A 23,407-nucleotide genomic window follows, 5' to 3' on the forward strand; every position below is an offset into this window, starting at 1 on the left:
TCTTCTGCTGGCATTTCAGTTGTACAGCTGAAAGGAGTGGATGACTTCAGTGAAAGCTATAAATACAACGAGCACAATGCAGGATTTGCACATCATGAAGTTGGTTCCCACACTGGCTGCAAGGCAGAGTCCTCTGTTCACCTGCCAAGGCAGACCCCTGGGCCAGCCTTTAAACAGGATACAGCCCTGCAAATGTGTCAGCAGGAAGGACTTGCTTTGCACCTGTCTTGGGCACCTTTTTTCAGATTTCCTCTAATATTTTAAACTCCATTTAGAAATGGAGCTAACACAGCTGCCCTTCCCCAAAAGAATTATAACCCTCTTCCAAAAAATAGAATAAAGAAAAAAAGAAATAATGAAAAAAACCAGGTCGAGGCAATGGGAGCACAGGAAATGGAGCTGATGGATTTCAGTCCTGACCGGCAACACCTGCTGTCCCCATCCTGTGACCCCACAGTCCTGCCAGGGGACAACCTGCTCATGCCCTGCAGTACAGCCAGTCCTGCACAGCTCTGCCAAAGCTGCTGCAATTCTGACCTCCAGCTCTCCCTGACACCTGAGCCTTGCTCCTCTTCCTCCCTCAGACTCCCTGCTCCTTCCCAGAACAACCTCACAGTGAAAAGAAGCATGTTCTGGAAATGCTGTCTGATTTGGAATCATGGTGATGGTGCAGGAAATACAGAATTGCTAAAATAGTCTTTTCAAGTATCAGTGGTTCAGCTGGTGAGGTGCTCCTGTGCCCTGGAAAATGCCCTGGTATCACACAACAGCTTCAGGGGACAAGATCTAAAGAACGCTTGTGAAAGATATTTCTTTAGCAGCAAAACTGAACTAAGGATCAGGAGTCCTTGCAGAAGTGCAGAGGACAAGAGCTTGAGGGAAAGACCACATTTTGAGAGCTCATCAACTGAGCAGGACAAAAGCCAAGAAGGCAGGCCTGGCAGTGCTGGCACAATGCAGCAGGCACTGCTGAATCCAGACCAACCCTTGGTGTTGAGTCACCCAAAAGCAGTGCTTCACTGAACAGCCAGACCTGCAGACACTGGGGATCCATAGCTGGGAGCTCCTGGAACAGCACCAAACACTGCAATGACACCACAGCTCAGAAGTGTTGGTGAAAAGGGCACCACATCAGACACTTGTGTAAAATTAAATCACTGCAACTCAGGGCAGTGAGCCTGAATGCTCAATCTGCCTTAACTCAATCTGCAAGGGAATAATGAAGAGCTCTTTTATCTCAGCTCTTTATGGGGCTAATGCATCCCATTGTCATGGCAGCTCCCCTGCCTGGCTTGTTACAACTGGTCCTGGGCAGGTGAGCATGTCTCTGCCTCTACTTTGTCATCTTTGTTTTTAGGCAAAGTGAAAAACAGTTGGGATGGTGAAATACAAACCTGGCAGTGCAGAGTGCAAATCAAAATAGGCATTGTTAAAATCCTGCCAATCTTGAACAGGAGAGTAAGAGAGCAAGAGCACGCCCATGACTCCTGATTGCAAAGGGTCTTCTCCACTGTGGTTTTTAACAAGGCAGAAATTTAAAAGCAGATGGGAAATTACATCAGCAGCTCAGCTCAGGCTGCACGCCCTGCAGCAACTGTGCAGAGGGAGGGATGGGGGCTGCAACTCCCCAGTGAGCAGCTGGGGTGGAGTGACAGTCTCAAGGCAGCACCCCAGGAGAGAAGGGAGGCGTGAGAGAGAAACCTCTCCCACCACATGCCCAGTTTATGTCAGTTCTTAACCCAGACAGAAAACATGTGAAATTAAAAAAGCCATGAAATCTCAGACTGAGGCTAGAACACCTTCCCAGCAATCTGCTTGCAGTGCCTTGGCTGTCATTTCTGAAGGAGCTGAAGCTGCTCAGGGATTTCCAGCACACACCAGCTCTGCCCATATGGCAGAAATCACAGGTACTGCTCTCCCAGGGCCAGCTCTCCTGGAAGCAGCACTCATCTGCAGGAGAGGACCAGAGGTTGCTGGAGTCCAGAGGGGTTATTAGGAGATGATCAGCTCTAAGGCACACCTGCAATAAGGTGAGCATCCCCTTGGAGGACTCCCTGACAGCTCAGCTCTGCACAGGCACAACAGATCTGTCTGCATGGGCAAGAGCCAAAATAATGGACATTCTTAAGCTATACCACACAGCAACTCACTGGAGAAGTCAAGGTCAACGAGGCAGTGGCTGCTGTCACCTCTGGGAGGAGGGCTGCTCCTCACAGAGCTGGCATTATCCGCTGGCTGAGCCCAGCCTGCCCTCAGCGTGGCTCCTGCAGTTAAATACCAGCTGCTCACTGGGCACCAGGCTGCGTTTTGTTCCCACTGACAGGGAGGGAAACATGAATAAGTGCCTCACCAGTAGTTCCCAAGCTGTTTGGGGAAAGGATCTTGTTAATTCTGACTCTGGGCTCCTAATGGCAGAAGCTGTTCCGTGTCTGTGTCTTGTTCAGCAGGAGCACGGTGCTGGTGCTCAAGCAGAAGTCTGGAGTAATTTGCCCTTAGCACAGTAACATGTGCTCCTACAGCACAGTAAAATAACTATAACTCATGCCAGACTAAAAGCCCTATCACTGCTCTGTGTAAATTATACAGAAGTCAACTCTTGGAGGTCCCTCTGAGCTCAGCTCACAGCAATACACAAGGTTAACTCAAGCAGATCTTCTGTGTATTACCAGCAAAGACCATCAGTGTCTCTGCTGTAACACTTACTGCCAGCTACCAAAAGATCACCCACAACAAAGGCACTACAACCAAGTCCCATCTGTGTGAGCTTTTTAACAAATCCATGCATCTCCTCCAGATCCCAGGAGCTTGCTGAGGTTGTGGAAGCAGCCCTGGGTGATTACACAAGAATATCAACATGCATCAGCCTCTGGGCAAAAAATATCCTGGGTGTCACCACAGAGGCTGAGTAATGTTTGACTGGACTTTTAAATGCTGAAAAAGTAAAACTAGCAACCACAAATCCACGGTGTGATATACTGTGAGGTAAAAACAACTTAAAACAAGTTCTCAGTGTCACACAAATGCAACTAAAAAATTTGCAATGGTCAGGTATCAGCCCCAGGACTACCTACAAGTTTTGCAGCAAGGATGCTTTATCAAATCATCAGAATTGACAATGCATTAGGTAACAGCTCCTACCTCTCCTAACAATGCAATCTGATCAATCCTCACAATATTTCTGATAGTGCCATAGTACAATTAACTCTAATCCAACATCAAAGAAAATTCACACAAGGCCTTGGTACTGAGGTTAAAGTTGTGCTCAAGCAATAATACACATTGCTTTTAAAGTTGTTGTCAACTCTTTGGCATCTTGTGTGACACCAGAAAACAAAGACATGGGGCTTAAAGACACAAGCAAACAGCTCACATCTCTCTCAAACGTCAAACTTCCTCTTACCCAAGATCCACCCAGGAATCTCCTCTCCACTGAAGCTGCCTACGTGCACAGAGGGGCATTTCCCTGCCTCCATCCCAGCCTGAGTGGTGTAACAAACATCCCTCATCTTCAAGGATCTGATCCTGCACTAACGTGCTCTGCATCACAGCCCCTGGCAGCTCACGCTTCAGGAGAGGATTTTGAACAGCACAAGCTGTAACACCTTTGCCTGTGCCCATTTGTTTCCTCTCTGTTGTCCACAACCAACCATCTCAGCCTGTTTTTTAGCTGATTTTAGTGTCTTTAACTGCTTGATTACCAGAGAGGAACAAAAGAGATTTCCTGCATATGGGGACACTTGGATGGCCCTCACTCTCAGGTGGGTCAAGCCTCTGAGTAAAATCCCTGAGGGTACCTCATGTGGATGGTCACTTAGGGATAATGGACACGCTTTTAGACAAGGCATATTTTTAAAGAAGTGACTGGCAGAGTGCACTGCACAGGAATGGAGAGAATACACCCTGACACACACACCCCTCTCACTCCCACCTTATCCACAGAATTGCAGCATCTTAGACTGGTTTGGGTTGGAAGGCACCTTGAAGAAGCCAGTTTCAACCCCCCTGCCATGGACAGGGACACCTTCCACTAGGCCAGGTTGCTCAGAGTGCCATCCAGCCTGCCCTGGAACACCTCCAGGGACAGGGAGTCCACAACCTCTCTGGACAAAAACTATTCTCAGTGAGAAGTCTATAAACTGCAGAAAGGAGCCAGAAGGCCAACTCAGCTCTTTGAAATCAGCTCTTCTCTTGGGCTGCCAGCCATGCAATGTAATGCTGTTCCTCCAGAGCTTGTATACATTACCTCCTCATGCAGCACACAGCTGCAAAGCCAGCCAGTGACCAGCAAACCAATATCTGCTGGGCCTCACTGTGCAGTCCACAGCCTTCCCTGGCACAGCACTGTGGCTGCCTGTTTGGCAAGAGGTTTGACATTTTTCAGCCATGAACATTAAGGAAATCAGAAGAAGGTTGTGAGCTTGAGATGTGGTCAGCCCTGGTGTGCCAGGAGTCTGGCTGGGGACAGGAGCTTTTGCTTTTAGAGGCTGCTTGTTTTAATGATGTGGGAAATTCTCAGGCATCCAAAGGAAATGAGATCCTGTAGCAAAACAGCAGTACTGGAGTCTAGTTAATAGTGTTGTCTTGCACAGCTATGTGGGTGACTGTGCTCCCATTGCCAAGGAACTGCTCTGGCAAGGCTGGGTTTTGGACAGAAAAGCACTCCTTTCTCCGAGCCCCTGGAGAGGACCCAACTCTCCTCTGCAGTGGGAATTGGGGAATTGGGGAAGGGGGGAGGGAACTGACTTAAAAACGGAGGACAGACCAGAAAGATCTGCAAGGCAGAGTGCCTCAAAGACTCACATTCAGGTGAACAGAGAAGTAAATGGTCTCACTACAGCAATGAAGATGCTGTGTGACTGCAGATCCCCTGGGCCTGGATTGATCTTGGCCCCGGGAATCACTCCCTGCCCACCACAGCACTGAGATTTCCCCTCCATGAGATTTCCCCTCCTCTTTGACATTGACCAACTGCTTTTGACACTCAGACTCAAACAACAGCATCACCATGATCACCATTACTTAGTGATGATCAGGAGCATGACAACTGCAAGGTAAAAAATAAAAGCCAAACAGGAACTCGCTTACTGTGTTTGTTTTTCTTCTCTGGCAGAGGTGGCGGCTTTTCTGGGTCACTGTTCGAATCTGGAGCAGCAAAATCAGCAATGAATTCCACTGGTGCTGAAGAGTTTCCTTGCTGGAAAGGCAGGACAGCAGCAAAGGGCGTGAAGGGCATGGAGGGGACAACGACGGCGTTGTGCAGGTCGTCCTCGGAGATGTTGTCGTACTGGGACGGGTGCCTCTCGTAGGACACCCTGCAGCCCGAGCCATCCGAGGTCTGGGAGGCTGCACTCCTCCTCTTCTTCTCTGGCAGAGCTGGGGGAGTCTCTGTCGGCTGCGCTGCTCCTGAGAGGTTGCAGAATTCCAGTGGAGGAGAGGTGCCCTGCGGGAGCTGGAAAGCGTGTCCATGGAAAGGGGAGCCGGACTCGCCCAAGGACTCTGGCAATGGGCTGAGGACACTGGGCCCCTGAGGAGGTATCTGATCAGTGTTGGAGAGGTCCTGCTGCAGGAATTCATAGTCTGGATCATAGTGATCCGATTGATCTGGGTGAACAGAGGATGATGGATTAGTTTCTCTCTTTTACTGTTTAGCCCTTCTCAGTTCTGTCCCTCCCATTCTATCAGTTAATTAATCAGCTCATTTTAATCAGAGTGGAACTTCCTTGCAGCTGGGACCATCTTTTTACACCTTCTGTAACATCCAGACTTCATACAACTCATAATTAATTCTTTACACTAGCAAACAAATAATAGAAATTCAGTAGGCAGAACATCTGCAGACATAATTTGTCTGATATTTATATTTTTATTTTCTTTCCTAGCATGTAGAAACCACACTGCTTTAGTCTACCAGGACTGTAATTTCTGCAGACAGGCCTGAAATGAAGAAAACATTCCACTTGAGAGCTGAATTGAGTTTGAGAACCATCACCTACAGCAAGGCAAACACATTCCCCTGGGTTTTTTCCTCTCTGACAGAACAGCTCTGCACCGAACTGCCTGCAGCAACTCCCAGACAGCAGCTGCACGTGCAGTGCACTTCCTACATCACCTCCTGCAGCTGAGCTGCCAGGGCACAGGGCAGGGCCCCAGCAGCCCCTCTTACCCAGGGTTTCACAGCTTGTGTTGCGGGAGCACTGCCCGCTGTCGCGGTCCAGAGAGGAGAGCTGCTCGTCAGACTTGCTCAGTTTGCCAATGCTGCTGCACGGAGAGAGCCGAGGAGACTCCCCCCCATAGGAGTGGCTTCCACCTGACAGCCTCCTCTGGGCATAGCAGTCAACATCAAAATCCTTCAGGACAAAAATAAAACAATAAAAAACATCAGATCACCATCACTCTCGGCAGCTCGCTAGTGAGGAGCAAAGACCTCACAGGAGGGGAGAGGATCAGTGCTGCTGGCCCTCTCTAAGCTCAGGGAGAACACAGAAACTCTCTGATGTGGTAAACAGCCCATGCCAGGGAGCTCTGGCCCACACTGGACCCTACAGATGCTGAGAAGATGACCCAGCTCTTCACAGCTACGTGTGTCTGATGACTGCTTGTCACGACACTGAGACAAGGGAATGACACTGCAAGATCTCTCATGATGTACCTGGGCCTTTAGCAAATACTTGGTTACCTCAGGTGCATGCAAAGGGAAAATAAATTACAGTGAGATACAACTTTGTGAGCCTATGGTCCCATTTCAGAAATTACCTCAAGCTCATTAACCTATGACTGAACCCCTCACTATTCCCAGTCTGTCAGAACAACCTTAGTGTGACTGTAGTTTCAATTGAAAAATGGCCACAGCTTTATCTGAGTCAGCCAAATTACTGCAGAGGCTCCCTAAGCCAGAGCTGAGGCTTTGGGGATGAGGACAAGATTTGATTTTTGTGCAATTTGATATGATTCAGGTCCTCACTGCTGAGCTAATAAGTTCCTGAATGGGTAAAGAAACCCAGCCATTTACAACCTCATAAACCCCAGACAAGCACAAGAAATGGAATGTGATTAACACACATACAACTTTCCCATTTTTCTACCAGAAAATGTACAAATTCCCCCAAAGCACCAGGAGCGGTCAGAGCAGCAGCTCAAACTACTGCTTGAGTTAAAAGATGTTTTAAATTGTGACTGGATGAAGACAGTCTGACCTCACTCAGTAAACCCTGGTGAGATCTCAGGGAGCTCAGCCAGCTGCTGTCCCCTGATCTGTTGGACATGGCAACACTCAGCCCCTCCCATCCTCACACTCTGCCACCCCTCAAGGCAACGAAGTTTGTAGCAATTTGTTAATTAAACACAACAACACTGTAAAAAAAATAAAAATTAAGCTGTCCACATTATTTACGACACTGCTGTTGCTGCCACTGCCACTCCCACTGCAGGCTGCCTGTGCTGCTTGGGACAAGCAGGGACCTGCAGCTCTCAGCATCTCCCTGAGCTTTTCCTCCAGCTCACAGCACGTTTCCCTTGGCTCTCACAAAGGGGGTGTGCCATTACCTGTCTGTTGATCCCAACAGGTAAACTGGACCCACTGGTAGCTCTGCTCATGGGGGCCACAACAGCCACTCTGGTGGGGGAAGGCGCCGACTGACGTTTTTTAGGGGGCAGTGCTGGTGGAGGGCTGCAAGACACAACAGGAATTGATGTTTCCACCACTCTTCCAGAAAAAAAAAAAAGATTTTTAGAGGCTTCACAAGATGTTTTCCAGAAAGGTTTTGTCAGCCAGGAGCTATTCAGCAAAATGTATCCACTAAAAATATCGATTTAAGAATACTCTCACAGGTAAGGCCCTGTTAAGTGATTTATTTTTTAAGGCTGGTATTTCTCAAACAAAAACAAATGCTGTTGTAAAAAGTATTTTTAATGGAGCTAATTAGCATGGTAATTATTTCTTAATACAAGCAGTGAAAATCCAAATTAAATGTTTTTGGTTGACCCAAATATTGTTTCCATTCACAGAAGCCCCTCCCCCTCCTCAAACCTTACAGATCTGAAAAATTTTCAGATCAAATTTTCACAGATTTACAGGACAGGAAAATTATCTTTTTTGTTCTCTGCTTTTTTGGTGAACTTCAGGGAACAAAAGGGTCAGATCTGCTCTCACTGTGCACTGTGAGGGCCCCCTGCTTTGGCATGAATCTGTGTCAGACCCACATTTACAGTAACTTGTGAGAGTTTAACCCTTTGACTTTTAGTTTTTGCTTCTAATGACATGTAATTCTGGTAGTCATCAAGCCTGAGAAGTTCCCAAGAGCAAACACAGTCTGTTCTTGGAACATACCACGAAATTTTTATATAACCTTTGAGAATTCATAAAATACACAGAAATGTGATTCTTTTTGTCAGCCACAGCCCTCGATGCTGCATTTTCAAATTACCACAACACGTATATTTCACACCAGCCATTAACACCAGTACTAGAGAAGAAAAACAACACACACACACACACACACACACACACACACACACACAAACCTGCAAATTGGGGGTTTTCTCTTCCTTCTCAAAATAGAACTCAGAAACTTTCATGTGGTTACTCTTAGAACAGGGTAAGAACAACTTAGCACAAGGTTTTTTTTTCACACATACTTGGCTTTCACTCTTAAGCTGACAGGCAAAGCTGAACAACCTGGCTGTGCAGGACAGATTGGTAACTGCCCCCTGAGGTTAAAGGAACATTTCCCATGGGATACAACAGCCCAAGACACTTGCACAGTGTGGAAATCACACAGTTTTATGTGAGGTTTCTACAGATTTATGTGATGCTTCTCATGCGTGGATATCAGGGCATGGCACTGTCCTCACATAAAAAACAAGGGAAGGAAAAGACACTAAAAAAAAATAAGAGACAGAACACAAAGCAAAGTCCAGGAGCAGGGAAAAATTGCTCTGGAGGACTGGAAATTCAAAAGCAACACTAACCCTCCTCTATTGTGCACATTTTGCAAGATTGTTTAAAAACCAACAGGCTGTTAAGAGGCACTGGTGCTCTTTGGTCAGCTGGCTGGGCAGAATTACCTGTTCTCTGCCACACGAATGCTGGGCAGAGGGGGTTTGGGAGGTGCAACTTCTTCATCCATGGAGTCAGTCAGCAGCTCGTTGGATTGAGTCATATTTGTTGTTTTGTTGAGGATCTCCATTTCTCGGTCTGTAAGGGGAAGTTCTGAAGGGCTGCAACATGCAAAACACAGATTGTAGATCATAAACCACAGCTGGAACAGAGCCCTGACAGATTCAAACCTATTTTAAATCATGTGCTATCACACAGACACCTAGAGAAGGCAGAATTTGCATCTGCAGGTGGAATTCCATGTATATGCAGAGCTCAGTGTGCATGTGACTCAAAGGCTGTTTCACTGCCAGATTTTGGTGTCTTTCCTATCATAGCATATTTTCTTTTAGTGATCCTACTGAAATGGATGGGGGCTACATAAAGAACACTACACAACCCCCCTGTGAAGAACAGCTGAATGATTTAACTGTCAGCAGTCAGAAATCATCCCTTCTATATCAGTCCTGCCCACAGAGGAAATCAGTGACCCACCTGTCAGATTTACATGCTGGTAAACTGGGTTTGACTGGGCTTGTGGGAGAGGGATGCTCCTGCTTTTCAATCGTGAGTCTGACCAGCTCCTGATGGATGGAGAGAAGAAAAAGAGAATAATCACTATTTGCTGAGTGCTGCACTCAAACATCCCAGAACACAAAGAGATGCTCCTGCAGTAAACTTTTGGTTATGGTTTAATGATGGTGTGGACAAAGAGAGAGCTGAGCTGGGTTTAAGTCTGGTCCAGAGCCACACAAATGATGCAGAACAGCTGCTAAGGAGCAGCCTGCACCCAGAGGAAGTTTTGGCAGTATTTGAGTGAAGTTCATTACCCTGACTGGATGGGGATTCTGCACAAACCCATATGTGTGTCTTTTTGCTATGCTTCCTCTTTTCTCTGTCTCACAAATGTGTTCCAGTCCACACAACACCCTAGATAATGGTAAATTTGCTTTACATTCATAAATCTAAGTACAAAACATTCTTACCCAGTGGAGTACTTCATCTAGCCAAAACCAACATTAAATAATTGCTTTCTATTTTATAAATAAGAATGTATTTGTTTCAAAAAGCAAGTTTTCTGTAAAATGCCCAACCAAAAATTAAACAGAGAACACCTTCATTAAAAGGTCTGCTTCCCCTGAAGCCATCTTTTAACACATTAGCAATAGAAGACTTAATCATTCAAGAAGCTACTGTAGTGTATCTGTTATAGGCAGATAAGGCTCTGGATAAAGAGATAAGGGCATGATAATCCTGAACTCTAAGTCTGCCAGCAGTCAAAGCAACAATCATTCAAGCCAGAAAGACAGAGAGAACATTTTATGGATGTCTGACAAAGAGATCTCCTGCTCACAGATACAAACACATGCCCCTCTTACAGGCAGGCTGGAAAACTGGCAGTGCTTCCTGCCACTATTGGCTTCCCAGCATATTACACAAAGGAAACTGTAAGGGATCAATTTTAATTTTATTTATTTTAAAGCAGCCTGAAGTACAGTGTCATCATTCCAGTTTCATCTTTGTGTCCTTGTCTGTGGAGCTTGGAAACAACTGGCATTGCTCCCTCAGTGCAGCAGCTGGGATGTCATTGCCATCATCCCTCTGAGCGAGGAAAATACTCCAGTTCTGGCACTTTAACATAAGGCTCTGCTGAAAGCTGAAATTCCATGGGTTAACACACACACAACAAGAGGAATGAGGTGCAAACACCACCCAAGAGTCCACCAGCTGACTCAGGACTCCATGCTCTACTTACACTGCTGGTGCTCCAACAGAACATACCCAGTGTTACCCAAAAACTCAGCTCTGCACAAGCTGTCCTGGAACATCCCACACAGAGGGGAGGAAGAGGGAGCACAAACAGATGTCCATGGGGACTAAAACTATGAAGATGTCCCTGCTGGGACAGAGAGCCCTGGTGAGGAACAGTCTGTTCTGAGAAGTGTCCTCATGAGTAACATCACTTGACTCTTGGCTGCATTTGGCACAATGGGGCTGAGTGATGACTCAATGGATTGCCACCTTTCTGCCCTCTGGACAAAATTCCACTGCTGGAAAGGTTTTTGGAGACCCTCATGCACTTTAACAGACTCAGGGGTGGATCCCGTTGGACCCTGTGGGCCTCTGGGGTAGTGGCCAGCGAGGACTGGCAGGAACACAATGGGAAATAAAATCTATGGGCATTCAAACCAAAAGCCAAAATACTCCTTAAAAATCCCCCTGAGAAGGCTGTGGAAGGGAAAATGTAATGTTTTCTTTTCCTGACCTTTCTTTACCACCTTAAACCAAAGGCAGGCCAACACTGCAGACTGTGGTGGTGGCTGTGCCACAGCAGCACTGAGGAGCCCTGGATACTCAGGGCTGAAGTTTTCCTATTTTGCCAGACATAATGGACACACAATTCTCTTCCACATGGGAATGTAGGTTAAAATGGGAGAAAACCAATTCAATTTGGCTCAAAAGTATCTTCAGAATTATTCAAACCATTGGGACTGGGGGAAAAAAACCCAAGCACCTTCCAGTGGAGACACCAAGGGATGACTGCAATGACTGAGAGGATCACTTTCCCTTCCAACTTCGACAAACATCACCAGGCCCTCAATGTTTCTCCTCTGCTATCCCCAGATGAGAACTAGCATTTGGAAATCAAGCCAAAATCATTAACATACACACAGAGGTAATGTGCACACAACTGAGCCAGATGCACATTATGCTACTCCTTATCAGTAAGGAGATTCCTGCAGCAGTAATTAGAGATAATTAAAGCCTCTCTCCAAACTATGCTACTTCAGCAAGCTGAAAATTCCACAATGACATGGATTTTTGAGAAGTTATATAATCAAAGCAAGGATTTTTTTTTTCCTGCCTAGCAAAGCCCTAAAACCTGAGATCAAAATATCAAGTAACAGAGGTGAACAAGTGTCTCCTTTGTGTTTAATTCTGAAAATAAAGAAGTAAGCATTGAAATGTGGAAGTGGATCTTGTGTGATCTGCCAGAAAAACAAAACAGGCTCTGCTGTGGAGAGAAGTGCCCATCTTCTCAGTTCTGCTTCCACCAAATGTGGCTTGGCCTCTCTAAAATAAACCCTGTTCCTTGGCTGTGCAGGAGGTGAAAGCATGCTGCTTCCAAATGCTGACCTCTTGATGGGCAAATACTCTCCCACCTCCCCAGACAGCCACACATCTGCTCTAAGGCTGACCAGACATGAGCCTGCTCCAACTGGAAGGCCAAAATAACTCAGTCTAAAAACAAAGCAGAGACTGATATAGCCGTGGTGCTGAGCAGGGCTCAGGCTCAGCACTGCATGGACATGTCCATGCTGCTCCCAGTCTGGGCTGGCTCATCAACAGACATCCAAGACCTTTTCAATCTCCCCATCTGCAGAGGACACAGCTCTGGCTGAAAGGCAACAGGTACCCAGGGTTTAAAAATTGCTTGAAGTTAAAGAACAACTCCCAAGTTGTGTGTCCAAGTCTCCTGCAATGAGACCACACAGCTCTGTTCCAGATCTGGGGATAACACGTCTCTCCCTGGGACTGGGCAGATTCAGTCAGTGATAACTCACCATTTCTGGGGAATTACAGCACAGATTTTCACATTCTCCAAATTGCTGCTGAATTCCAGACTAACAGCAGCTGAGATTTTAGGCTAAACTCTTTTCCTCTCTCCTGCTGTGCAAATTTAAGACCAGATTTACTTTTAAAATGTGTAGCTTAAAGTTAAAGAGCATATTGTGCAAAATAATCCTAGAAAATCCATCTTCTTTAGGTGCTAGAAATGATTTGTTTCGAAGATATTTATTTAAAAGGCTCATAAAGTAATAGCAGATTTTAGTATCTGTGTTTGAGTAACATTAAAGAGATATCCAGATGATGCAGACACCAAACCAAGAGGCCTGAAAATGTGACAGTCAAAGCCTGGGAGATCCACTTCATTTTTACATTTGGCTCCACTTAATAAAACTGACTCTGAGTACAGTGAAAGGTTCCTGATTCATAACTCCAGGTGAAGCACCTGCTGCAGTTCTTAAATTCTATCCCAACATTCCTTGTGTAGTTGATTTAAACATTCCCCTTTAAATCCAGCCTTGCTCTTCAAAGAGATTTAACTTCCTCTACAGTTTCCAAAATGAAATTCCCAGGAGATAAAACAGTCTGTCCACTGGTGCCCTAAGCCTAGATCAACCAAACTTTTACCAACAGTGCTGGGGCAGGTGAGAGATCAGCCCAGAGACAGCCTGGGACACAGAAATAATGGGCACAAGAACCTTCCCAGAAGGAAGGAGGAAAGCTCGCAGCTTTTCCAGGGTGGAACAGGGAGGGAATGCTACAAGCAGGTCTGACAATGGATACAAAGGTTCCTGTTAAACGTTTCCATTAGCAATGTAAAACTAATCTCCAGAAAACTGAGTTTAGATCATCACCTGTTCCACACCCTAATCCAGCTGCTTAGAGTGGTGATGTATCACTGACAAATCCCTTGAAATTTCTCTTAGAAGATGGAGCTGGAGTCTTTCATTCTCTGTGGGCATTGACAGGGAGCATTTTCATTTCATTTTGCTGAGACAGAAAATGTGCAAACCACGTCTTGTAATCTGCATGGGAGACTGGGAATGACTTGCTGAAATTTTAATGCAATACTGAAGAAAGATCCATTTCTTCTTCCAATTCATCCAAATGCCAGGGTGAGCATGCCAGAAGTTCACATTCAGAGCCAAACTGTGCTAGTCTTTAACCAGCACTCCAAAGAGGAACATTTAACTTATGGAACAGTTGATTTAAGGGGTAGTTTACTGAAAGCAGAAATAGGATCTTCATATTTTACCTGCACTTAAAAACCTAGAATAAATTAACTAGAAGAGGTCTAGCTTACACTACAAGAGGTCTAGTTTACCTGGACCTCTTCTAAAACACATTATTATATGCTCTTTATAATAAAATTTACAATGTCTCACGTACCTTGACTCCATCCAGAACAGCTTTTATGACATCCTTCACTGTTGTCACCATCTCCTTGTCCTCTGAATTCACCCCCTCCAGCATCACCTGGTCAGACCAGCGGATGAGGTTGGCCAGGCTCTGGTACACTCTGCTGTAGCAGGATGAGATGGCAGAACTGCACAGCAGGAGAGAGAGCAGTTGAGGGAAAAAAAAAAAGAACAAAAAGAAATTTTGGAGATGTTATCAAATGTTAGGAGAGTGAGTTTCACACCGTGCATTTCACTGCTTTGCTCCCTGACACTCAGAATTTGTGTTGAGCAGGTGACAAAGCCCAGGCTGCTCCTCCAGGGCAGCTGCTCTCCCGTTCTCTAGCACCCAATGAAGACAGTTTGAAGGTACAAACCACCAACAGCTCATTCCCAAGTATCAAAAGGAATTATCTAGGATTCAGGTTAACACAGCAATGCTAAAAAAAAAATCTTTCCATCTTAATTTACAGCTCTATCCTATGCTTTAGTGTTAAAAATAAGTATTCAAGCCCTACATTTAAGTTTAAGCTATATTATTTCAGTATTATCCTTCTTCCTTATTAGCTCTCCCCAAAACCATCCTGGACCACTGAGAGCTGACTCTGTTAATTCCTTTACAAATCACTGCCTTGCTGTTTATAATGCCTGAAAACATGTAATTAAAATTACTTCTTTAGAGAAACTGAACTGAATGAATTTCAGGTTTGAAAGAGGAAGGGTGTTGCTTTGTTTTGTTTTTAATGAGAAACAGAATTGAATCTATTGTTCTGAAGGGGAAAAAAAAAGAGTTTTGGAAGGATGACAACTTTAAATAAAAGTTAACTGTAACAACAGTGCTCCCAGGCATTTTCCTGGCCATTCTGAAAACACTGACTTCATTACTAAACAAGGTGTGTTAACAGCACTGCTGATGGCAACGCTTCAGCAATTCTTTGTCACGTTAAATCAATTTCAAACTGCATCAAAACCATAAACAGATAAGAGAAGGTGTAATCTTGCAATCATTACTGATACAAGTTGTTCCAAATCTTCCCATTTCTCTCTGGTATCCATTCTGCACTGGCTTAACTCCAGTAACTTCATTATCTGTGAGAAAAGAACCAAGCCCACGAGCTCCAATGAGTTTATTTAGGTGAATGAGGTTTGCAGGACTGGGGAAAGAACTACTGTCAAGTTTCAACAAACAATGGCAAGGACTTGATTGTTTGGTTGTTGTTTGGGTTTTTTTTAAGGTTTGTTGCTTGCCATTTGTTCTTATTTCAAATGAAATTAGCCTGGTAGAAGATATTTCCTAAACAGGGCCCTGCCTCATCTCTTTCTAAGGCTTTGATTTCTTTGCCATTAATCTTCAGTCTGCTTCCTTCTAAAGAGGCAGTAATTGAAAGCCCATTTTGTGCAAGATTTAATTACTCTTTTCCTTGATGCAAATGCTTCCCCTAAAGCAAAAAGAAGTCCAACAAAAATTGTAGGGCTTTCTTCATCACTGACACAAGTCTTGCTCACTTTTCTTGCCATCAGAGTCACCCCTTTGTGTCCTCCCACTAAAGTACACAGGTGGGGAGAGAAGGACACGGCTTTTTGAGAAAGCCAGAGCCCCTTTTAGGTTTTTTGGGAGGCTAAGCAAGGCAGGGCATGTGCATGGGATCTGTGCTTTAATGCATAGTGATTCCAGAAAGAGAGATTTACCACTGTGCAGAGGACATTCCCATTCCAACAGATTTGCTCACTATGGTTCAACAGATCCAACCTCAAGTGGATCTCACCTGTCCCAGGCACAGGTCTGATACTCACCCATCCTTTTGCCAGGAACAGCCCTGGCCTCAGCACTGAGCATCTCTGTTTGCAAAGTATTTGGCACCCAGTGCTACCCCAACTACATTAAAAACCTTCCCTGTGCCAGCACTGAAATAAGCATCTCGAAAGAAAAAAAAAAAAAAATTGGAGATATTGAATGGGAAAACAAACAGGAACAGCACAAAACTGGCAGGATTTCAGGAACCAAACACCTGCATTTGTCTGCTTAGTTCTGTGCTTTTCTCTGTGTTAACTTTGCCCTTTCAGTATTATTCAACAATGTTTGTTTGTTTTCTGTAAATCAATTGCTCCAGCATCCATGCGATGAACACCAACAATATCTCTGTGGCTTGGCAACACCACGAATTCTTATAAACCATGCTGAGCTTGGCTTTGGCAAATTTCTGCTTCTTTCCTGGCTTCAAACCCACTGCCTAACTGGTAAAAATGTAATACGCATAATCTGTTAAAACATAAAACAATAATCTGTTGAGTGAGGCAGGAATGAACTTGGACTGGTTAATCTGCTGAAGTACATCTATTTACTTCTGTATCTGATCCAGCAAAATCCAAAAAAAGCAGTTAAGAGTGCAGGCTCAGACTTCTGTAATATCAGGGTGGATAAACAGAGCACAAAAAAGGATTACTCTGAAGATAAACTCTTTTTTCAGGTGAAGCTATTGGATTTGTTAGCTTTTAGGATACCACCATGGACTGCAGAAACGGGAATAGCATCTGAAGAGAATCTCCCTCTGGAAAACAATAAATTTCCAAGTTTATGCTAAGAACCATCCCTTCCTCCACTCTGAAAGCAGCCTGATTTGCTTTATCTTTCCATGGCATGAGCTTCTTCACAGCAGGGAATCTGCTTTTAAATGATGTCTGAAAACCACCACGTAATTAGTAAAACCAGGAATCACTTAACCAGCTTCTCCTGTGATGTGGTTCCTCAGATAAAGCAGGAGCCTGCTGGTCTGTCATGGTCCCAAAATCCAAGAAGGAAACTCACCTCTGCTGGATGCGTGGGTCAGTTTGCACCAAGGGCAGGATGGCTTCCAGCACTTTACTTGCTGAGCCTGGCAGCATCTCCAGTACTTTGTTATCAATTGCCATTTTGTCCACAATAGTCTTAAAGTAGCGCAATGCACTGACAACCTCCTTCTCCTTCTCCTCTAGCCATGATACATTCTGAAGAGGAGGGAAGAAAAGGAGAGATTTGTTAAAACTTCAGTATTTTTAAGGGTAGGGTTCCTTTAACAAACCCAAAGTTTGGTGACACTGAGGTGTGCTCCAGGAGGAGTGGAAAAACCTCCTTTTACCACAAACACTTTTAAATTTAATTACTACTCTTTCAAAGGAATAGTCAGTGCAAGATTACACCCCCACTTTAGCCTTCAGAATTACCTGCATTCCAAACTGAAGGCTGATCTTGATCAGTTTTAGGCTAAGATTAGCACCACTGATGACATCAAGGACACTGCTTTGAAACCCATACCCTAAACTGGGACAGTGAAAGAAAAAACATTTCCCAGAATGGTTTGGGTTGGAAGGGAGGACCTTAAAGCCCATCTCCACCCCCTGCCATAGGCAGGAACACCTTTCACTATCCCAGGCTGTCCAAACCCCATCCAACCTGGCCTGGGACACCTCCAGGGATGGAGCAGCCAAAGTTGCTCTGGGCAACCTTTGCCAGGGCCCTACCACCCTCACAGGGAAGAATTTATTCTTAATATCTAACCTAAACCCCTGCCCTCTGTCAATTTAAAGGCAACACCCCTTGCCCAATTACTACATGTCCTTGTAAAACACATGAAAACACCCAAATAAACTCCACTCTGATGAGCCTCCAACCCAAATCATTTTGTGATGCTGCTGGAACAAGAGAACTCACACAATTTCCATGAGGACCAACTGCAAAAGCTAAGTTTTGGCATTGGTGAATCAATGTTGCAAAAGGGAGCAATTCACTGGAATAAAGCTGAGTTGTGGTCACTAATTTCTGTGCCACCACAAACACAAAAGGAAGAAATTCAGGAGTGATACATGATACCTCAATGGCATTCTGGACAGGGATATTTTTTAGAAGCTTACAACAGTATGCCTGGAGGACTTTTAATGCCACAAGTAGTTTCTAAGTGAGATTTAAATTAACTACTGAACACTGCTAGAAAAGGAGTAGAGAGCTTAGCAGAGTCAGATTTCATCCATTATCTCCTCTGTAAATTCAGCTTCAGGAATTAATGACCTATGGGCATTGTGTGCTCCCCATATTCTTGTCAGCTGTTAAACTGCTGCTTTTCTGCAAAATCAGGCCAGCAGCCCAAAAGGTTTTAGGAAGAATTTAAAGGCAGCACTGGTTAGTAATTTGGGGCCAGCTACATAAAAGGGTTAGAATCCCAAGTTCCATCTAGCTCCAACTTCAGAAGTCTAAGTCCCAATCCAAGAACTGCAAACCACCCTGTCATTTTCCATCTTGTCTGGGCAGTGCCCAAAATCTGCTGCTGCTTCTCCTTTGGACAACACTTCTTGCCAGGAACCTCAAGTTCTGATCTACAGCCCACAGTGCCCTGAACTGCCTTGCTCAGGAGCAGCCTGGCAACTCACTGGGATAAAAAATGACATTTCCCATTCTGCAGGGATGTGCCCTCACCACTGCAGAGTTTATTCCAGGATACAGAATCTTAAAAACATTTAGGTTGGAAATGACCTCCAGGATCATTGAGTCCAACCATTAATCTATGGAGAGCCTCAGCCTCCTCCAAGGTTTTGCACTTCATATGGAATGATCACACATTTTAGGGACCAGAGAGTCTGTAAATTCCCTGGGTAAGTACAACCATGGTCCAGCAGTCAAAGCTCTCAAACAGAAGTGAAAAAATGCGCACTGCAGTTCCTGCTCCCATGGCTGTTTATGGGTTTCATTCAACAACTGTTTCCTGTAGAAAGGCTTGTGACTTAATAGCTTAAACACTCTCCTGGTGCACAGAAGGGATGGGCCTGACAGAGTTCAGGGCTGAGAATGACAACTGGAAACACAAATCCTTCCGCTGAGCACACCAAGGGATGTGAATCCAGCCACCGGACACTGTCTGGGACACAGCCCTTTTCTTTCTTTTTAAATTTTTTTTTTCCCCTGCTAGTTCTTTAGGTGACATTCCCCAGGAGCACTTTGTAATGAATCCTCTTCCAAGGTCCAAAGGATCATACATGGGTGTGCACAGAGCCATGGAATGGTTTGGGTTGGAAGGGACCTTAAGTCTCATCTCATTCCACCCCTGCCACAGCTTCCACCAGACCAGACTGCCCCAAGTCTGTCCAACCTGCCCTGGAACACTCCCAGGGATAGGGCAGCCACCCATTTCTCTTTTGGGCATTAAATGGGAAAAAGTTACAACTCAGGCAAAACAGCATCTCCTCTCCACTCCCTGCCTGACACATATAGATGTTTTTGGATGATTTCAGAAAATTTCCCTTCATAATCAAATTGCAAATGCATCATGTATGAGACACAGCTAACCCAGAAAGGGTCACAGTGAGCTGTACAGAATACACCCAATTACAAAAGCTGGAATCATCCTTTTTTTCCTGACATTTTGGCAGTGTAAAACCTATCATAAGTCTGTATATAGCACTGAAGGACACTCTTGTTCCTACAATAGGATAAGAATCACAGACAGGGTTCAGGGGACAAAAGGAGGTTCTGAAAAGAACACCCCCAATGTTGCCTCCATCCTGATATAAAGGGGAGCAGGAGATGATGATGTTTGCATGAGCTGAGCACATCCTTCAGCTTACACATCGTGATTTTACATTAATTTTTAGTATTGCTATTTCTGCTCTACAGTGATTATCTACTTCAAGAGCACAAAAATAGCATCTTAAGTACTTAAGAGGGAGAAAAGGATGATATTTGGTTTATCAAGTGAGCCTTCTGACAGAAGATGTCCCATTTGTCTACTGATGTCTATGTTCCAGTGAGAAAACCTGGCGACAATCCAGGCACATTCTCTTCCTCACTCCCTCCACTAAAGCTAATGAGCTCACTACAATTGATTAGTTGGGCAGTAGCTATTAAAATAGGTAAGGAATGAGCCAGAAATCAACAATATTTCACGGTATAAAAATGAATGCAGCTTAAATAATCATGTACAGTAATAAAAAATATTGCAAGTGTTTTGTTTTCCAATTTAAAAAATCCCAATCTCTACATAAAAAATATTTTAATGTCCAGCATGGCTTATTAGTAAATCCTCTTGCACTGTTTTTAGGGGAAAAATAGAAAAGCAAAAACTTCATCTATTATTAATATGCATTTGCTATAGACCACATTTTGAAAAGGGCTCTTAATTTTCTCATGAGTTTAATGTGGTCAAACATCAATTTAAAGGAAGGCCACTAAATTATCTAAAGATACCATCCTGAAACATCATTGGAATTAAAAGCCTTCAAGGAGTATTCTCACTGCTGTTTTGGGAGTTTGTTTAGTTTCATTTTTAAATAGTACTCAGCAATGCAAGGTGTTGGGCTCCCTAGAAAGCATTTCCACAGCCTCCTGAGGAAAAAACCTAAACCTGGGGAAAAAACCCTCATCATCTTCCACCTGATGGGGCAAAACAGGATGAGGAAAGCTGCAGAGGCTTCTTTGGGTGTTAAGCAAGCCACACAGCCTAACAAAACTTTATCTTGCTGGCTGCTCTCAGTAACTCTGCAACAACTCTCAGCAGAGATAATCTGAAAAACTCTGCATGTCTGGCACTGAGCACTGGATGAGACGTTTAACAGCTGAGAATGATGTTTAATTATCCTAAACAACCTCAACTGTTCTTAACTCCTGGCTTTGATTTGTACTTGAAAACTGACTGCAACAGTGCTGTCACAGAGAAAGGCTCCAGCTACACAATCAGGTCACAACAGGAGAGGAGATAACACAGATCAGTTTGTGACCTCATTTCTTAGAGGACCTGGAGTACATTTGGTCTGAGGAACGTTGTGCTGGATCAGCAGCTGCTCAAACACTTCTGTGTGACTCTCCCTGCTGCTGTCACCAGAGATTGAGCACATCTTTGGACCAGCTTCAAGGACGTGCTCGCCTGGGTCTGGGGTTTTTAAAAGGATCACACCCCAAAACCAGGCAGCTCTTTGGAAGCTGTGAGCACAACCCACAGGGTGTGCGTGTGGGGAGGATGTGTCAGGCCATACACCACGTTCCATGATGAGAGATTTAAATGCTTGTGGAAGGAGGTCTCATCACGCACTGCAATCAACATGTCTTGATTTAATATTACACAGTGCTGGTTATAGGTAACCATAAAGTGACCCTGAGGATCCCTCAGCTGCAGAATTATGCAGAGGACAAAGTCACACACCAGATTATGATCAACTGAGTACCAGAAAGCAAGAAACCATCAGGATAACAGAACATGGCCTTTGCTTACTTTGTTCACTGACTTCTCTGGTGTTTTCACTGTCAGGTCAGCTTGCTTTCCTTTCTTGGAGGGAGTTCTCTTTATTTTTGGTGAATGAAACTTGCCCTTCAACTTCATCGTGAACGAGGAGAGATGGGAACGCTCAGAATCTAGAAAGACACAGAAAAGAATTACTGGATTAGGGCAAATATGTTGAAACCAGGGACGTGTTACAGCATTATCTGGAAGACACTTGCACCACGTAAATTTATTGAGTGGAACACAATAAAGAAAACTAGTAAGCTGCTGCTCTATATTATGTTTCAAACCACAACACCATCATAATTTCCTGCTTTCATCAGCCACAATATCACCATCATTTCCTGCCTTCCCTTGAAGGCAGGAACACTGCAAGGCAGAGACAGGGACAGTGGGACTGCTACTGCTCTGTGCCTTGAAGGGAAGAGGAAAACACCTCTCTTCAAAGCACTTATCTCCAGAAGGTCCTGAAGTGCTTTACAAAGGAGGCAATCATCGTGCCTCTTTGGCAGATGAGTCCAGGGGATGAAGGGACTGGTTCACAGCCCTCTGGCAGAGCAGAGCCCTTGGCTGTGGGTCAGTGCAGGCAGGGCTCTGCCTGGTACTGGGACCTGGCTGCTTCAGGGATGGAGAACACAATCCCAGCTCATGCCCTTCCCAGGATGCAGCAACAATTCTGAATGTTTATCCCCATGGATAATCTGAACAAAAATGCCAGCCCTTGTCATCTGCAATGGATTTTACTTCCAATGTACCAAAAAAACCAGAGGAACCCGTTTGATACCAGGGCATCCTTCAAGGAACTGAACTGCAGAAAAGCTCAGTCCTTTTAAAAATTGTATTTTTGTTGTTTTTTGAATACCTAAAAGAAGAAGTCTCAAAGGTCTGCAATCATGCCATATGCAGACTTACCATTGAAATATATTTTTATCTGTTTAACCATGAAGCTAAATAAAACTAAGCTGCCTTGTAGAGAGCAATTTAGAAAGTATTTTGAGCAAAGAGCACTTTAATAAATGAAGGTCTGAGTTGCTCTCTAGTGACCCAGATAATTCAGCTGAAGTTACCCAACTTGTCTCTAACTACATTATGAAGAAAAGCAGACAGTTTTGCTGTATGTTTCATTTTTCTTTTAGATTATTTGAGCATTAACTGCACTGGCTGTAAGGAGTCCAGAGGACGGCCCCATGCATGCAGCACTGCAGCACCTCGTTAGCATGCAAACAGCAAAGGCTGCTGAGTCAAATCTAGCACCCAGCAGCTAAATATCACAGAGCAGAGCTGCTCCTAGTACTCAGAAACCACCTCACCACAGCCTAAAGACAGGAACCTGGCTCCCTTTAAACCTGGTTTCCTGGTAGCATGTAATGACCCTCAGAGCACAGTGACAGCACTCTGGTTAGGTATAGGATATATATACTATATCCTCCAGACCAAGGTTTTGCAGGCATCCTACAAATGGAAGCTGGTGAGCACTGATCCTAATCTAGGCTGGCTGCAGACCTGCTCTCCACTTACAGGAGTAAATGTTTTCCCAGGTTTTCTTTGTATCCTAAAGTCCTGTTTAGTGCTCTGAGGAGGGAGGCACTAAAAACCTTGGCCACTGCAGATAAATCCAGGCATATCAGTTGGCCTCTGAAGAATCACTTACAGCAGCTGGCACCCCAACTTAGCAACAATTTACGTCAGTGCTTTACATCCACAAGAGGATCTCCAAACCTTTAAAACCTCTCTGTCTCCACAGGGTGCTGAAGGTCACCACTGAAGAGAGTTCCTGGCTGCTGTGATAACACTCTTGAGCTCCTCTGCAGAAAATAATTTGTATTTATTCCATACCCCATATGAGAATTTCCATATTTGCAGGCATATGCATGCTTGCCATGAAAAGTCATGGCACTGAATTAATTTTTCGAGAACTGGCAAACAATTACAATAATTAATCTACAGGGAAGTAATGGTGACAGCAACAAATTGTGTCTGGCTCCTCCACAGGCGGCAGTGAGATGCAAACTGCTGGTCTCAGTAAGAAAACACTCAGTGCCTACAAAACCCTTGGTCACCTACAGTGATAATTTTGCATTGCACGGACAAGATGTTTGGAAGGG

The 23,407-nt window shown here is 44.6% G+C and overlaps 1 protein-coding gene across 7 annotated transcripts in view; it reads right to left on the minus strand.

Moving 5' to 3' along the window:
* RAPGEF1 (Rap guanine nucleotide exchange factor 1) overlaps positions 1-23,407 on the minus strand; it is an 84,233-nt gene that overhangs the window by 31,251 nt on the left and 29,575 nt on the right. For all 7 annotated transcript variants that reach the window (XM_064394084.1, XM_064394081.1, XM_064394080.1 and 4 more), the window contains exons 2-9: positions 21,294-21,433; positions 16,868-17,046; positions 14,054-14,210; positions 9,590-9,678; positions 9,064-9,216; positions 7,543-7,666; positions 6,164-6,347; positions 5,086-5,601 (exon numbers count right to left, since the gene is read on the minus strand). In XM_064394084.1, coding sequence (XP_064250154.1) covers positions 5,086-5,601; positions 6,164-6,347; positions 7,543-7,666; positions 9,064-9,216; positions 9,590-9,678; positions 14,054-14,210; positions 16,868-17,046; positions 21,294-21,433 — 1,542 coding nt within the window. The remainder of the gene's footprint in view (positions 1-5,085; positions 5,602-6,163; positions 6,348-7,542; positions 7,667-9,063; positions 9,217-9,589; positions 9,679-14,053; positions 14,211-16,867; positions 17,047-21,293; positions 21,434-23,407) is intronic.

This window comes from Passer domesticus, chromosome 18, assembly GCF_036417665.1.
Source record: "Passer domesticus isolate bPasDom1 chromosome 18, bPasDom1.hap1, whole genome shotgun sequence".
NCBI lineage: Eukaryota > Metazoa > Chordata > Aves > Passeriformes > Passeridae > Passer > Passer domesticus.